Source organism: Oncorhynchus tshawytscha, linkage group LG14, assembly GCF_018296145.1.
Source record: "Oncorhynchus tshawytscha isolate Ot180627B linkage group LG14, Otsh_v2.0, whole genome shotgun sequence".
NCBI classification, from domain to species: Eukaryota; Metazoa; Chordata; class Actinopteri; order Salmoniformes; family Salmonidae; genus Oncorhynchus; species Oncorhynchus tshawytscha.
In genome coordinates, this window is record NC_056442.1 from 37,159,844 (window position 1) to 37,177,156 (window position 17,313).

The following is a 17,313-nucleotide window of genomic DNA, read 5'->3' on the forward strand; positions in this document are numbered from 1 at the left end:
TGGAGCCTTCTGAGGCACGCAGAGACCAAATTTACCTCTACTGCACCCTGTGCGCCTTTAAAAGTTTGTAACAATGCACAGAGCTACCTATAGGTCCACATTGACATGATTGGTTGACAGTAGGTGAGGGCGGGAGGTCCTGTATAAACACCAACTCACTTTCTTGACAACTTAATTCACAACATCCCTCACAAGGATGCCCTGGCTTCTGCAGAGGCCGTGTCACAGTAAATGCTGCACAGCCAATGCAGACTCGGATTGACCATGCAGCGCCTTTTAGCCCAATGTGTTTCTATGGGCATAATATGCAGACTTAATCTTATCGCCTGCCTTCCAGATTTTGGGACGAAGACTCCCATTGTTATAGCGAAGACATAACAAAACTGCAATCTTTTTTTGTAAGGGTGAGAATGTTTAATGTACAAACCGGGCGCCAGGGGGCACAAGTGTATTACCGGCTGGTCACATCAAGCCCAGATGATAGTGGACATCCTTAGCGCCAACTAGCGGCTGTCCGGGCTAGGTAGAGTACCCGGTGGTAGCCGGCTAGTGACAGTGCCTAAGGTTAGCTTGTGACAGTGTCTAAGGTTCAGGGAAGGGTCCTGTGTGGAGGCCGGCTAGTCATGACTGTTTAACAGTCTGATGGCCTGGAGATTGTCACAGCGTTGAGGCACCTATAGTGTCTCCACCTTCTAGCTGGCTGAGGTCCCTGATAATCTTATTGGCCTTCCTGTGACACTGGGTGCTATAGATGTCCTGGAGGGAAGGTGTGCCCCCGATGATGCGTTGGGCTGACCGCACCACCTTCTGGAGAGCCCTGCAGTTGCGGGCGGTGGTGATGCAGTCTGACAGAATGCTCTCGATGGTGCATCTGTAGAAGTTTGTGAGGGTCTTAGGGGCAAAGACAAATTTCTTTAGCCTCCTGAGGTTGAAGAGGTGCTGTTGCACCTTCACCACAGTTGGTGTGGAGGGACCACTTCAGGTCCTCAGCGAAGTGCACGCTGAGGATCTTGAAGCTTTTGACCCTCTCCGCTGCGGCCCCTTCAATGTGGATGGGGGTGTGCTCGCTCTGCGGTCTCCTGTAGTCCACGATCAGGTCCTGGCACCACTCGGCCAGTGATCTCACCTTCTCCCTGTCGGCTGTCTCTGTTGGTAATCAGGCCGACCATTGTTGTTGTAGATGTGCGTGGGCTAAGCAAACACCCCTGTGGGGCTCCCACAGAAACACATTTTACAGACACACGTGGTGTTGTTGCCTACCTTCACCACCTGCGGTCAGGCCCATCAGCAAGTCTAAAACCCAGTTGCACAGAGAGGGGTTCAGACCCAAGGCACTGAGCGTACTGATGAGCTTGGAGGGCACTATGGTGTTGAAAGCTGAACTGTAGTCAATGAACCAGGTGGGATTGGGCAGAATGCAGTGCAATGGCGATTGTTTTGTCTGTGGATCTGTTGGGGCGGTATGCAAATTGTAGTGGGTCTAGGCTGTCGGCTAAGGTGGAGGTGATATGATCCTTAACGAGCCTCTCAAAGCACTTCATGATGACAGAAATTAGTGGTACAGGGAGATAGTCATTTAGGTTAGTTACCTTCACTTTCTAGCGTACAGGAACAAGGGTGAACACCTTTAAGCAAGTAGGGACAACATATCGGGATAGGGAGAGATTGAATATGTCTGTAAACACTCCAGCCAGCTGGTCTGCACATGCTCGTATTGACCCATTTTGCGCTGACTCTTCACATACCATGCTGGTACGGTTTATCATCTTTCCTGTTGCCTAGTCACTTTATCCCTATCTATATGTACATACAGTGCCTTCAGACTATTCACACCCCTTGACTTTTTCACATCTTGCTGTGTTACAGCCTGAATTTAAAATGGATTAAATTGAGATTGTGTCACTGGCATACACACAATAACCGATAATGTCAAAGTGGAATTATGTTTAGACATTTTTACAAGTGAAAAAAAAAAAACAAGTATTCAAACCACTTTATGGCAATCCTAAATAAGTTTAAGAGTAAAAATGTGCTTAAGTCACATAAGTTGCATGCTCACTGTGTGCAATTAGTTTAACATGATTTTTGAATGACTACTGCCTCTCTGTACCCCACACATACAATTATCTGTAAGGTCCCTCAGTTGAGCAGTGAATTAAAGAGTCAACCACAAATACCAGGGAGGTTTTCCAATGCCTCACAAAGAAGGGCACATATTGGTAGATGGGTAAAATAATAATTTTTAAAAAGCAGACATTGAATATCCCTTTCAGCAAGGTGAATATATGAATTACACTTGGATGGTGTATCAATACACCCAGTCACTACAAAGATACAGGCATCCTTCCTAACTCAGTTGCTGGAAAGGATGGAAACTGCTTAGGGATCTCACTATGAGACCAATGGTGACTTTAAAACAGTTACAGAGTTCAATGGTTGTGATAGAAAACTGAGGATGGATCAAAAGCATTGTAGTTACTCTACAATACTAACCTAAATGACTGAGTGAAAATAAGGAAGCCTGTACAGAATAAAAATATTCCAATAAGGCACTAAAGTAAAATTACAAAAAATGTGGCAAATAAATCATTTTTATGTCCTGAATGAAAAGTGTTGTTTGGGGCAAATCCAACACATCACTGAGTAACACTTAATCTTTTCAAGCATGGTGGTGGTGCATCATGTTATGGTTTTGCTTGTCATCTGCAAGGACAGGGTCGTTTTTTGGGGGGTGAAAAGAAACTGAATAGAGCTAAGCACATGCAAAATCCGAGAGGAAAACCTGGTTCAGTCTACTTTCCAACATACACTGGGAGACAAATTCACCCTTCAGCAGGACAATAACCGAAAACACAAGGCCAAATATACACTGGAGTTGCTTACCTTGCCACATCATACAGACCAAATTTCTGTATTTTGAAAGTTCCATACCTTAAACTTGATTGCTGACATTCAAAACACTGTAGGACTATATCAATGGACTAATGAAACAAATGCCAAAAGATCATTTTGGGGGGCAGTTGTCCTTTAACATGCTTGAATTTCTTACCTTGGCTAAGTGTAGAATTGTTATAAACTAAGATTAGTGGCAGTGGAGATTCTTCGATCACTGTGAGATATACAGTTGAAGTCGGAAGTTTACATACACCTTAGCCAAATACATTTAAACTCAGTTTTTCACAATTCCTGACATTTAATCCTAGTAAACATTCCCTGTCTTAGGTCAGTTAGAATCACCACGTTGTTTTAAGAATGTGAAATGTCAGAATAGTAGAGAATGGTTTATTTCAGCTTTTATTTCTTTCATCACATTCCCAGCGGGTCAGAAGTTTACATACACTCAATTGCCTTTAAAATTGTTTAACTTGGGTCAAACGTTGCAGGTAGCCTTCCACAATAAGTTGGGTGAATTTTGGCCCATCCCTCCTGACAAGAGCTGGTGTAACTGAGTCAGGTTTGTAGACCTCCTTGCTCACACACCTTTTCAGTTCTGCCAACAAATTTTCTATAGGATTGAGGTCAGGGCTTTGTGATGGCCACTCCAATACCTTGATTTTGTTGTCCTTAAGCCATTTTGCCACAACTTTGGAAGTATGTTTGGGGTCATTGTCCATTTGGAAGACCCATTTGCTTTAACTTCCTGACTGATGTCTTGATGTTGCTTCCTTTTTCCTCCAAACCTAACAATGGTCATTATAGCCAAACAGTTCTATTTTTCTTTCATCAGACTTCTCCAAAAAGTACAATCTTTGTCCCCATGTGCAGTTGCAAACATTAGTCTGGCTTTTTAATGGCAGTTTTGGAGCAGTGGCTTTTTCCTTGCTGAGCGGCCTTTCAGGATGTCGATATAGGACTCGTTACTGTGGATATAGATACTTTTGTACCCGTTTCCTCCAGCATCTTCACAAGGTCCTTTGCTGTTGTTCTGGGATTGATTTGCACTTTTCGCACAAGTACTTTCATCTCTAGGAGACAGAACACGTCTCCTTTCTGAGCGGTATGATAACTGCGCGGTCCCATGGTTTTTATACTTGCGTGCTATAGTTTGTAAAGATGAACTTGGTACGTTAAGGCATTTCGAAATTGCTCCCAAAGATGAACCAGACTTGTGGAAGGCTACATTTTTCCCCATGAGGTCTTGGCTGATTTCTTTTGATTTTCCCATGATGGCAAGCAAAGAGGCATTGAGTTTGAAGGTAGGCCTTGAAATACATCCACAAGTATACCTCCAATTGACGTCAATTTGCCTATCAGAAGCTTCTAAAGCCATGACAATTTTCTGGAATTTTCCAAGCTGATTAAAGGCACAGTCAACTTAGTGGATGTAAACTTCTGAGCCACTGGTGATACAATTCACTGCATCACAATTCACTGTAAGTGAAATAATCTTACTTGCGTCATCCACTAAGTAGATGTCCTAACCGACTTGCCAAAACTATAGTTTGTTAACAATAAATTAGTGGTTGAAAAGAGTTTTAATGACTCCAACCTAAGTTTGTAAACTTCCGACAAACTGTAAGCCTACTATAACTATATAGTAGTAATTTACCCAAGTGAATAAAATAGTGCAATATTAACTTGGTTATAGTGTTAGGCTATTCTAATCACGATGCTTTGGACAGAAAAGCGGCCAGTTTTTACCTGCAGAGACGATATTAAATGGAACTCGATTTTTCTAGAACAAGATCATGATTACTTAAGATTCTTAAATTTTAGTTTAATATAAAATCACTAGTGAAGGAAACATACTTTACACACACACACACAACACCAAGTCTGCATCTACACATTCAGCCCAATTCTGATTTTTTTCCCCCCACGAATTGGTCTTTTTTTTACCCATCAGACCAGCTCTGAAAAAGGGCCAATATGAAAAGATCTGATGTGATTGGTGAAAAGACCAATTAGTGAAATAAAGATCAGAATTGGGCTGCCAGAGTGTACAAGATGGATAATTTAAAAGGTTAGACAGTCAAACATTGACCAAGGAAAGGGTTGTTTTCTTGAAATTATTGATACAAGATTGGGATACCATTCTTAACATTACAGTCCTTGCATGGAATCAAAGTGCTCTCTATCTAGCATTTCTACAATAATTACTATACAGTTCATACATCACATGTATAATTAGTTAGGTCCAAGGGTATAGGACACACCCTACAAGCAGACAGTACAAAGAAAAAAATCTAATCTGAGGACATGCTCCACTAGACCACAGATGCCTAACTCCTAAAAGGCATGATGGGTTAACCATAGGCACTGTGACACTAAATCATGGCTTGTTCTATTCCTGGAGAGTAGGTAGGTAGTGTTTGGAGATTCCCATCTCACTCAAACTGCTATAACTCAACCCATCACTCATCATAATGCAGTGAAGACAGGAACTTATCCACATCCAAGTCATCAGGGAAGGAATCCATTAGTTTCTGCTGTTTCTGAGGAGAAACAAATAATAATAGAGACGCAGTCATTTTAAATGTGCTTTCTCACTATACAAGCAAACAGAAAACAGTTTACATTTAATTCACGGTCATTGTGTCAAATATCTACGATTGGGTAGATGCAATTACATTCAATTTTTACCCTTAGGAAAGATTAGGATACACAGCTTGAACAGAACATTTTGTATGTTTTGCACACCTCTGCTTTCTTCTTACTACCAGATGAACAGGAGAAATCTTTCTTTGCTGGCAGGCTGGCCAGGGGCTCGGGCTGCTTGCGCTTCTTGCTCTTGGCAGCTACAGTGGCCACTGTTCCAGTCCCCTCCTTGCGCAAGCTGTCTTTCAGTGGGGTGCCTGTCCTGGCGATGGCAGCTCGGGATAGGATCATCAGTGTGTGGGCCGCCATGTTGATGCTGTTTTCACTCCCTGCCTCACTGGCTGGGCTGCAGGAGGGAAGGTCCGGGGTGGCGGGAGGGACCAGGGGCCTGGGGGTGCCCTCTCCATCCCTGCCTAGCCTCTGACGTGCAGGGGTCCTGGGGCAGTCTAGAGTTTCCTGGAGACGGCCAGGGGTCAGAGGAAGAGGCAGGTCCGGACAGCCCATGCCTGGCCTCTTAGAAGGGGTGGAGGAAGGGTTTAGACCCTGGATGTCGTGGAGCATTTCGGCCGCCTGCTTGGTCAGCGGGCTGGTCTTGGAGGGGGTTTTGCTGGAGCTAGCCTGGGGGACAGGGGTTTGTGAGCCCACTGGGGCCTGGCTGAACTCTCTTGGTGCTGGTGTGGGCTGCTGCTCTCGCCTGCCACCCTCCAGCTCATTCTCCTTATTGGCAGTGACATGAGGGGGGTCCTGAGAAGATGTAGTTTTCTCGGTCTGTCCCTCCCACTCCTTGGCAGGAGATTTTTCAGTAGACTCTTGTCTACTTGTGTCCTCCTTTTCTTTCCTGCTCCCTGATCTCAGTCTGTGATCAGAGGAAGAAGACCTGGAGCTCTGGGCATCCTTAGATTCTGTTCCACCATCATCCTTCTGGTCTGCTGATTGTGATCTCTTTCTGGACTCTGACTGTGAGGCATCAGTCTTACTGCTACCAGCACTCTGAAATCTACTGGTACTTGCAGTTTGACCTCTAGCATTTTGATCTGCGTCCCTCTTTGAAGGGGTCTTTTTCACAGCTTCTTTCTGACTTTGGTCAGTGGAGGATTTCTCGGTCTCTGTTCCGGTCCATGATGTTTGAGTGTTGTCTGTGCATCTTACAGTCTCTATTCTCCTTTTTGGCCTGCTGCTACCCAAGATAGCAGAATTTGCTGAGGCCAATTTAGTTCTCTCTTTCTCCAACTGTTGGACAGAAGGTGATACAGGAGTAGGTGTTGCTTTGGAGGAGAAAGCAGTTTTTCTGGTCTGAGTGGCAGTTTTACTAGCAGACCCATCAAAGCAAAGCATCCTTCTATGGCTGGGGCTCAAGCCAACTGCTACCTTCTGCTGCCCTGTGCTTTCAGAGGATTGCCCCTGAACCTGCTTTGTAATCATATTCGATCCAGAAGCTCCCATTTTGTCTGAAATGCACACGCAAGCAACAACATTTGTGAACAAAACAACAGTAAACAGACAATGACATTATATATAACTGAACACTAATCCTTACCTGAGACTGTGGTGTCCTTGGGTGCCAGTTTAGGCTTGGTTTTCACTGCTACTGGCTGCTTTGCTGAAACAGGGCTAGGCATGGCTATCAACTGTAACAGACAAATGATCACTAGATGTACATGTTACTGTAGCTAAGGTAGCCTATCAGTTAAAGAAAAGAGATTAAATGCAAATATGTAAAAGTTTTTATTTTTCATTTATACAATGAAAAGGAGTGCTTACCTGATTAGGAACTATTGAGAACTGTCCTGCATTATTCTGCCCAACAACAGATACAGGAACCACCATGTGTTGCAGCATGGGCTGAACTGGTGAAGATATAATGAGTCTAGATCCTGGAAGGATATAAACTGGTTAGACATTTCCCTCCAGCAAAACAGCATGGCAAATTAAATGAGTGATGATTAATGGGTAATTCCACAGTAAGGGAGTTGCGTTGAGACTTAAGTATGACAAACAAAAGCTATTGATTTCAAAGTTGAACAAACCTTACAACTTAATGCACAAGTACTACTTTTAACAATTTACACAGAAAAAAAATATATATAACATTTACTGGAAGAACTGGGCAGATGCAAAGTTTGGTAACAGAATTTGGGGTAAAAAAAAAAATGTTTTTTTAAGTGTCCACGTTTTAAATATATTAACATTTAACGATGACTGCAGAAAGAATGATTTGTCAACTATATAATTTATATATTTTGGCTATTGAACTAAAGTAACTGAAGTGGATTTACACCCTGTAACATAATTGCAGTAACGGAATTTCATCATGGATCCCTGATCTGTACTACACAGAAATGCGTAATTATGAATACCATTCCCTTCATGGTGATGTATCCTAAATAGGTACACAAAGGTGTAATGCCACATCCTCCTTTGCATATTTGGGTATTGTTGTCCACACTGGCTATTATTTTTAATAAGCTCTGTCCCCAAACAAGACCAAATTTGGTTGGTCCAAATCTGAACCAATAATAGACGTCTATGTTTCACAAGTTTGGACATCAAAGCACAGCACAGTAGAGCTCAGTAGAGTACAGTACAGCACTGAACTATACTCTACTTTTCCTTACTGTGCTCTACTGTACTGTTCAAACTTGTGAACCAAACTGTGTTTTGTGACTACTATGATTTCCCATTATAGCTGTTGGGTTCTGAGAATCTGAAATATACTTATTCATGTCACTGAGGAAGCGAGGGTAATCTATAACGTTTACATTATAGCAGGTATCCTATTGAAATATTGAGTGCTTAAGGTTAGAGGGTCTATACCAGAAGTAAATGGTTATCTGTGGGAGGAAGGTATATAGTGTGTGCAATTAAGCTTGGAATGTACTGAATGCAGGGACGTGGCAGGCATTGATAAGGGGAGAGGGCTATGGATTAGTGACGAAGGGGGTCGAGGTCATGTCACGCTAAGGGAGAAAGAAAAGTTTAGTAAAGATACAATGTTTGTTCAGATGTGTAGGAGGAGACGCAGCCTGGGAGGGTTAAATATCAGTGCTTGTGTGAGAATGTTTTTGTCTAATGCAGCTGTATTGATCCTCTGGGAAGAATAAACTTGGTCAATTAAGCTTTCATAGTGTCCGTAGAGTTTCCCTGAACATCAGAACCAATTCAATAGCAGACATTCCGTTACAGATGTCAGAAAGTCAAGTTTTAATCACTTAATTCATTAACAAAATTGATCAGTAAAAGCACGATAACTAATTGATAGGTCTACCTCCATGATCCTCCCTCTTCATGAGGAAGATAAATTAGAAAAGATCTTAAAGACGTGGGTTTTTGGTAATGAAATTTCAAGGCACAAGGCCATGTTTCTTAAATGTACAGAAAGCAGAACAATTTCTCCAAAACTACATGCAAGTCTTGATATAAGTTGGCAGGGGTCATTTCTTTAACATTGTGTTTTGATGTATTTCTGATAGTTATTCTGGTAGATGTTTTCTAAGACTCCTTTTACAACTGTTTGACCAGAAATCAAAGCATTTGCTTATTCCGAATTTTTAGGATGGAAAATGGTCAGAAAATGTCAACTTCATTTTGAAATGCAACTGTGAACTTCATATGTTGGTGCTCATTGGTCCTTTTACATGGAAATTACCTATAGCTTTATGAAGTACAAAATATTAAAGCTGCAATATGTAACTTTCTGGGCAACCTGACCAAATTCACATAGAAATGTGTGTTATAGATCTGTCAATCTGATTGAATGCAAGTCTAAGAAGCGGTAGATCAGTTTTTTGTGCACTATTTCTATGCTTCCCGTTCTTAGGTTGAGTCTTACTTTCGGTTTTGTACACAAGCTTCCAACAGCTGAAAATACAATATTTTTTGTTATGGAAAATTTATTTCACAGCAGTTTAGATGGTACAATGATTCTCTACACCATACTTGCTTGTTTTGTCACAAACTGAAATTAGGCAAACTATTAGAATTTTTGCATAGTGCATCTTTAAGTATTTAAACTCTGTCTTACCAGGGGAATAGCGGGGTGGAGTGGCCAGAGCATATGAGGTCGGGGGTACTGTCGGTACCTGTGGGGCGCCACTGGGTAACATCACCTTGTTGGCTTGGTGGTTTGTGGCTGTTGTGTCTGTCACTAAGATGTAGCTGTTGGTGGATGTGGCTGAATCAAAGGGCAGCTGAATGTAGTAGCCTGGTTGTGTCAATGCAGATGACGTCCCTGCCAATGCTGCCACATCCCCTGCTTTCTCACTAAGAGGAGTCTCTGCTGGCTGGAGGATTTCTGTCCTCTGTAAACTGGTCACCGCCTGCACCGTCTCCTCCTGAGCCATGGGGGAGCCACTGAGGGCCGAGGCCTTAGCAGGTGACTTGGTGGGGGAGGAGAGGAAGATGGTGGGGATCCTGTCCCCAGTGATGCTGGACACAGCCTGGTTCAGGGCTGAGTCACAGGAGGGCTCCCCTTGCTCATCACTGATGATGATCTTCAGGGCTACAATCTTACTGGGGTCAACTTCCTTGCCTGTGGGGTTGGGGATGAAGGTTGGGGCAGCAGGAGTGGTTGATGTTTTAACTGTTGATGGGACAGCCATAGAGGGTATGGTCTGTGGTAGAGGTTGGGAAATTTCTACACTGCTGGGAGGGGTCATATTCCTGTGAGACAGGTTAGAGGCCTGTATGGGAGCCTTGTTTGACTGATCCAGCGCTGGCATGGAATTAGACAGGCTAGGTGAAGAGTTAAGAAGTGATGCTTGGTTATCCATCACTTGTCCATCATCAACCCCCACGGGGTTCTCATTGCCCAATATGTTTTTGACAGCAGAGACCATACTGGTTTCAGATGAAGCTGCATTGCATGCTGACACTGGATTATTTGTTCCACTCTCCTGTCTGACTGGCTCAAAGAGATCTGGGAGAGCTATATTGTGAAGGGGAGGAGTATTCAGAGGCTCATCTATATCCACGCCTGATCCATCCTGATCAAAGATGGAGCCGGAGTCAACAGTATCAGAGTCCTTGGCGGCAGAAAAGGCAGCAACAGTAAGTTTATCGATATGTGCTGACGGTTCAGTTGAGCTAGCTCCCCTTCTCGACCCTCTGGTACTGGGTCCAGGAGTTGTTGAGCTAGCTCCCCTTCTCGACCCTCTGGTACTGGGTCCAGGAGTTGTTGAGCTAGCTCCCTTTCTCGACCCTCTGGTACTGGGTCCAGGAGTTGTTGAGCTAGCTCCCCTTCTCGACCCTCTGGTACTGGGTCCAGGAGTTGCATTTGAAGTGCTTGAAACATGAGGTGCAGATTTCCTTGTTTTCTTACTCTTGGGCTCTTGACTAGACTTTGTCGCTCTAGTTGTTGTTTCTTGCCCTTGTGTCGAATTTTCAGGCCCAGTGCCTGAGAAATTAGAGAAAAATCCCATTGTCAGAAAGAGGTTTCTGATGAAGCAGCAATATTGTTTAGTATATGATTCCATCAGATCATGAGGACTTTGTCCATACCTGAATCTCCAGTCTCAGGAGAGCCATCAATACATCTAGTCTCAGTCTCACCATTCTCTGTGGTGGTATTGCTCACATTCCCAGCTCCTTGTTCAGTATCCTCACTGGTTTTGCTTTTGCCTTAATGCAAAGAATCAAGAGATTTAGTGGAAGAATATGATTTTATATAATCTTAGTCAAACATTAAATCAACAGGCCCACTTCATGCATTGGAGCAACAAAATCCTGCACATGATTAAATCGTCAGCAAAGTTGAAAATGTTTACCGTAATCAAAGAGGTCAAAGAGAGCCTGGAAGGCTGGGTCGGACTCTGTCTGCTCCAAGATGTCTTGTATAACATCATTAGACATATGGATTTCCCCCTGCACAGAGTAAATGTCAGGAGAAAGCACATATCCACACTATGCACTAAAGACTGACAATGTTCCCTTAGGTCAAGTGGATAAATTAGGAATAGCAAGTCTGTGAGAACATGACATTACCTGCAGGCCCAGAATTTCATCTATGGACTGGTCAGGCTCCATGGTGCTGCATGATGCCTTTAAAGCCTGTGGACTGCCATCACTACAAGTAGAGAGAGAAACACATGTACAGGTAAGAAATATCTACTCAACAGCCAAATGTAACTTAGTCAGTACTGTTCAAATGTTACAAAAGAAGATGTACTTTAATTATTACCTTGCTAGGATTTTGTTGATGTTTTCAGCAAGCTTCTCTTGTAAGGACTTGTCATTTAGAATCCTCTCTCTTGCATTTTGTATCACCATTTGCTGCAAAGATAAACAATTAAATAAATCGACAGGTTAGGAGTTTTCAAATGCAACATATTTATAGAAAAACAGAGTTAACTTTGTTAGGTACTCACAGGGAAATTCTCTGTGACTGTCTCTTCACTCTGGGGCTCAGCTGTCAGGCTACTGGCCGCCATGTTGGTTCTTCCAGTCCCACCAGATCCACTGAAGCCCCCACCTCTCCTCCTGGGGGAGTCACTGGGAAGATTACTCGTCATAACGCAATCTACTAGGGATGGGCATCTTTCATTTTCAAGATGATTCGATACGCATCTAGATACATGGGCTTCAAAACATTACAGGAACAATAAGTTTTACTCTAAAACTAGTTGGTGCAATTCGTTTTGATTCGATACACTAACATTTCTTGCAGAAACACATTCAAATTCTGCTGCTGATGGGAGCTCATGAGCTGGGCCTCTCTGAGCTGACTTCGGTGTGTGTGGTGTGTAAATTATGCATGTCTATGGTGTATGTAGGCACCTGAGCTGAATCATAAAGGAGGCTTCTACCATCCCACTACCAGATTGGGGTGGGGCGGGGGGCAGCAATGTAGCCTGTTTTCACGTCTCTGTCACCCACTAATTAAATTGTAATTTAATAATGTATCAATGTTTATAATTTACAAACTAGCTATGACATAGCCAATGAATATATAGCAACAACTTTGGATTTCACCCCCCATCTTAAAATCAAATGGTTTTGAATTATCTTCTTTCGCATCGGCCATGTAGTCCGTCTCGCAAAAGTGATTGCTGTCCTCATTATGAAATGATCAACTTTACTCTGTATATCGGGGCGACAGGTAGCCTAGCGGTTATAGCATTGGGCCAGTAACCAAAAGGTTGCTGGTTTGAATACCTGTGCCGACAAGGTAAAACAAAATATATATATATTATCTGTCAATGTGCCCTTGACCACAATTTGCTCCAGGAGCACTGTACTATTTTTTTATGACAATATACACTGACTGTTTGAAGCAAAACTACCCAAACTATTGCTGATGGTAAAACTGAACAATCCAAATCAAATCTATTGTCAACCCCATTCAGCAGATATAGCCAGATGAGAGTTGTGTCTCTGGTAGCTTAAAAAAACAAACATTTTCAACAGTGCATAGATAACAATAACCTAGCAAATTACATAGGTTGTCACTCAACCAATAAAGCCTAATATCACGCAAGCCATTGTAGTATTTGAATGCTGAAGGTGCTGCGCAGACGTGCACGAAGCTGGGCACAGTGCGCAGTTTGACTAGGCTACTGATATTGCCTGGGGTTGTTCGGCATTCAAAATGGCTTGTAGATCAATGACTGACAACACAGTTAGTGCCTTCACAAAATAGTCATACCCCTTGACTTATTCCACATTTTGTTGTGTTACAGCCTAAATTCAAAACGGATTACATTAAAAATTCCTATCAGTCATCTACACACAATATTCCATAATGACAAAGTGAAACAATGTTTTTAGAAATGTTTTCTAATTTATTGAAAATGAAATACAGAATCATTCATTTACATAAGTATTCACATCCCTTTGCTATGACACTCCAAATTGAGCTCAGAGGTACATCCAATTTCCTTTGATCATCCTTGAGATGTCACTACAACTTGATTGGAGTCCACTTGTGGACAATTCAATTGTTTGGGCATGATTTAGAAAGAAAGACCTGTCTATATAAGGTCCCACAGTCCATGTCAGAGCAGAAACTATACCATGAAGTCCAAGGAACTGTCAGTAGATTTCCGAGATATATTCCTCATCACAATTCTGAGGAAAGGTATAAAGCAATTTCAAGAATGTTGAAAGTTTTCAAGAACAATGGTCTCAATCATTGGGAAATGGATCAAATATGGAACTACGCAGACTCTACCTCAGACTGGGGGCGAAGATTTACGTTCAGGACAATGACCCCAAGCATACAGCAAAAGCAACGTGGGAATGGCTTCAGAACAAGAATGTGAAAGTCCCCGAGTCGCCCAGCCAAAGCCCAGACTTGAATCCCATTGAAAATCTGTGGAAAGACTTGAAGATTGCTGTTCACCACCATGCCCCATCTAATTTAAGAGCTTGAGAAAATCTGCAGGAAAGCATGGGAGAAAATCCCCCAATCCAGATGTCCAAAGCTGATACAGACCTACCCAAGACAACTAAAAAATTTAATGGCCGTCAAAGATTGACTCAGGGGTGTGAATACTTTTGTAAATGAGCTCTATGCATTCCATTTTCAGGAAATTTGAAAACATTTTAAAAACATGTTTTCACTTGGTCATTATAGGGCATTGTGTATTCATGGGTGAGACAAACCATTTTGTTCCATTTTGAATTCAGGCTGTAACAACAAAGAGGTGGAATAAGTCAAGGGGTTTGAATACTTTCTGAAGGCACTGTAACTGTGTTGAGAGTCATTGATCTACAAGGAGAGGATGCATTTGTTGTCAACAAAGATGAGGTATTTCCCAAAGTTAGAAACAATGTAATTTGAGCAACAAAAAAAAAGTGTGAACCGCCAATTCGTAATGTTTAAATACATTTTCTGACCGATGCATGCTAAATTTGGCTTATTTGGGGTCCACGGACTGATACAGTTTTATCTTTAAACATTTTAATAATGGACCAATGTGTATAGTTGAATCGTTACACCACTAGAATCTACACACGGGTAAGAACATTTAAGAACCTACAAATGGATGACAATGACTATCTCACCATTTCCGACGCCCTGGGGATAATGGTCCTGGTGTTAACCGGTTGTCTGGAACCATTATTTGCAAAGGTGACTCTCCTGTAATAAAAAATAAAAAAAAGTTGATTATTCAATGAAGCTTTATTGACAACTTTTCCTACAAGTTGGTATTAATGTCCATAATATTTACAGTAATTGATGGTTAAAATGAGATGTGATAGACATACACCGACTGTAACAACCTTCCACAGTACACTGCTGCTCATGGACGTGTTTACTTACGGTTCACATTGATGAGTAGACGTCCTCCATCTTGGATCTGGGGCGATGTGCTGCAGATGGGGGAGGGTCTGGTCAGCTGGGAGCTGTAGCAGACTGGGGTTGAGTGTCCCAAGATGCTCTGAGGGGTATCAAGGGGGCTGGAAAAGCCCTGGGCCAACAGAGGGGCTGACGATGACAGAAACGCAGAGCTGGGGGACTGCGTTGATGACAAGGCTTTCTGTCGCCCCCTCATGTTCACGATCCCATTACGTGTGCGGACTGCAGAGGAAATAGGTTTATGAATCACGTCATACAGCAGGGTTCCCCAATAGGCGGCCAGTGGGTGAATTCATTCGGCCCACCATGTTTTCTGAGCAGAAAACATATAATTGTTTGGACATAAAAGATTGTAAAGTCAACAGGAAATTTGTATTCCCACACATAAATAAGGAGGAATATTGGATCGTATACCAATGTAATGAAGATTGAAAATTATTACGTTTTTCTCAAATACCTGGTTCAGGATTCTTACGGTCAATTTGCAGTGTACACAGCAATTAGCTTTTTGTGTGATGTAACCTTTATAGTTATGCTGCCATATAGCCAGCAGTCTGCCTCCTGTTTAGTCAATGTTTGCAATGACCATGAAAAAGAGCATTAAATGGCTATTGACTGCTGTTTCGTGAACAAGTGGCAGCGTCATGAATGACTGAACAGCAACTGAAAGGAGGTAGGCTAGTGGATCCTGCATGCGCAGAAATCGTTGTATTTTTTTGCAAAAGCAAGTCTGACTCCAGAAAATCTGGAACCACAGCCACTCCAAACGATTCTTTACTATGTTCCAAGTCCGCTCTGGCTCAAGGGGAAAAAAACATCCTGTGGCTGAATGTAATTAGGGACTCCTGCCATACAGCCATGGAGTTCTGCGCTCTGCATGACTGTTTGAGCCACACAACATTACAAAGAGACAATAAAATCCAAGTTCATAGGTCGTACTAAGATCATAACCATTTAACTTCCAAGAATATTTAATAAAGCACTTACGTCTTTGATTCTGGCTAACAGCTGGGGAGTTCTGCATAGACCTAAGGAAAGAAAGAAGTTGAATTGAAGACGTCAGTAAGTGCACTATGACTGAGTGACACCATCAAACAGCAATCTGTTGGTGAGTTTCTTACTTTATTTGATTGAGTGTGAAATCAAGCTTTTTCCACAATGATGTCATCATGACAGGTATCTGAGTCTCTTCACTGGTCTCTAAGCAGAAATAGCAGAGGGGGTGACAATCAATAATACAATACATACACGTGAAAGTCCTGTACTCATTTACTGAAAGTGGTAGAGGTCAGAAGTTACGCTTACCTTTAGCTTTGACAGCAACATATTCATTCAAAATGGTTGTCAGGTTTTTCCCGAAGAGGGACTGCAATGGGAGTACACATGGTTTAGCTACCAAGCTAAGTAATCCACTAAAGAACTTACGGTAGCTAGATATTGAAGTTGAGTTGAACACAGCTATATGCAGTCTGAACTGACAACAAACTTACAAACACACAAGCAGGAATAGTTCCATCATCTGAGCTGTGTTCTGCGTACTCCTTCAAATTGGGGCTTTCGCGAATGAATGCCTGGCTTGTATTACACAGTCCCTCTTGTTGCAGATATCCTGTAAAAACAGTGTACAAGAGAGTATCTGAATTGGAGGCTCAGCTTGTCAAAATCATCTAGATTTTTGCTTACTACAGTGCAGCTCTCCTTGCAATATCATCAGCAGGATCTTACAGATAGCAATCTAACATTAGTTAGCTTCATGCTACTGCCATAGCTCGCTATCTTTCAGTTGTTAGGTTAGCTAGCAACACAAACAGGACCCAGTTTGATTTACCTAAAACGAGACGCGCCATGTCAGACGGAAGCAACATGGTTGCAATGTCGAATTATTGCAACAATTACAAATTACATTCTCTGTCAAATCATGTAAGAATACATTTAATCTCGAATAAAGCAAGTACATTTGTCAAAACATCCAGTGTGTTGTGTAAGCAACATCCTACGAGTTGTGAAAAGGCGGGGAACTCGAGCACATGTAACCCGGAATTTCCATAATATTTAGCAGATGTGCATTATGGGAAATGGTGTTTAAATGGTGAGTGTCCACTTTCAGTTTTTTAGTAAATTTCAAGTTACTTCCACGAAGTTACATATAAGCTGATGTCAGTTTGTCATTGGAGTTTGTTTAGCTGATTATTATTATAGTCAATGGACTCACTTTTGCCACCACCAGAAAAACTAGACACTCGTGCGATTTCTCTGTGACCCGGTTGTGATATATTTTTCAACCGTGGAGGGGGGGGGGGCGTGGTTTTGCAGCGTGCGCACGTCAACATCCCTTCTATCTTTGGTGGAAGTTTCACTTTATATGAGGATAATAAACATTAAGGTTTGAAATAACCGAGCATCAATATCAAATGTGATGGGTTTGACATGTGACTCTTTTAAAATGGATTATTTTGGTGTTATGTGTGAATTCAATACCA

The 17,313-nt window shown here is 42.2% G+C and overlaps 2 protein-coding genes across 6 annotated transcripts in view; one reads left to right on the plus strand and one right to left on the minus strand.

The window, feature by feature from the left end:
* Positions 1 to 4,702: 4,702 nt before the first annotated feature.
* On the minus strand, positions 4,703 to 16,878 carry LOC112267155 (protein NPAT). 3 transcript variants are annotated; one of them, XM_042297454.1, is made up of 17 exons: positions 16,789 to 16,878; positions 16,324 to 16,442; positions 16,139 to 16,199; positions 15,955 to 16,033; positions 15,821 to 15,861; positions 14,798 to 15,055; positions 14,539 to 14,614; positions 11,901 to 12,024; positions 11,714 to 11,805; positions 11,518 to 11,599; positions 11,301 to 11,397; positions 11,035 to 11,154; positions 9,560 to 10,930; positions 7,300 to 7,412; positions 7,076 to 7,166; positions 5,641 to 6,986; positions 4,703 to 5,435 (listed from the first exon to the last, which is right to left on the minus strand). In XM_042297454.1, exons 4-17 carry the CDS (start codon positions 16,002 to 16,004, stop codon positions 5,355 to 5,357), a joined length of 3,942 nt encoding a protein of 1,313 aa, XP_042153388.1. In that variant the 5' UTR covers positions 16,005 to 16,033; positions 16,139 to 16,199; positions 16,324 to 16,442; positions 16,789 to 16,878; the 3' UTR covers positions 4,703 to 5,354. The 3 variants fall into 3 exon arrangements, with proteins under 3 accessions (XP_042153388.1, XP_024301058.1, XP_024301059.1); XM_024445290.1 differs by having other exon boundaries at positions 16,662 to 16,867; XM_024445291.2 differs by having other exon boundaries at positions 11,901 to 12,012; positions 16,662 to 16,866.
* A 230-nt stretch (positions 16,879 to 17,108) lies between these two features.
* Positions 17,109 to 17,313, plus strand: part of atm (ATM serine/threonine kinase) — a 39,943-nt gene continuing 39,738 nt past the window's right edge. For all 3 annotated transcript variants that reach the window (XM_024445292.2, XM_024445295.2, XM_024445294.2), the window contains exon 1: positions 17,109 to 17,216. The gene's annotated coding sequence lies outside the window, so the exon portion shown is untranslated. The remainder of the gene's footprint in view (positions 17,217 to 17,313) is intronic.

Excerpts from the sequence above, each read along its gene's own strand:
- LOC112267155 (XM_024445290.1), bottom strand. The coding sequence starts at position 16,698 with ATGTTGCTTCCGTCTGACATGGCGCGTCTCGTTTTAG. Across the intron at positions 16,200-16,323 it reads CTATTCCTGCTTGTGTGTTT|TCCCTCTTCGGGAAAAACCT; the intron begins GTAAGTTTGTTG and ends CTCCCATTGCAG. Across the intron at positions 16,034-16,138 it reads TGTTGCTGTCAAAGCTAAAG|AGACCAGTGAAGAGACTCAG; the intron begins GTAAGCGTAACT and ends ATTTCTGCTTAG.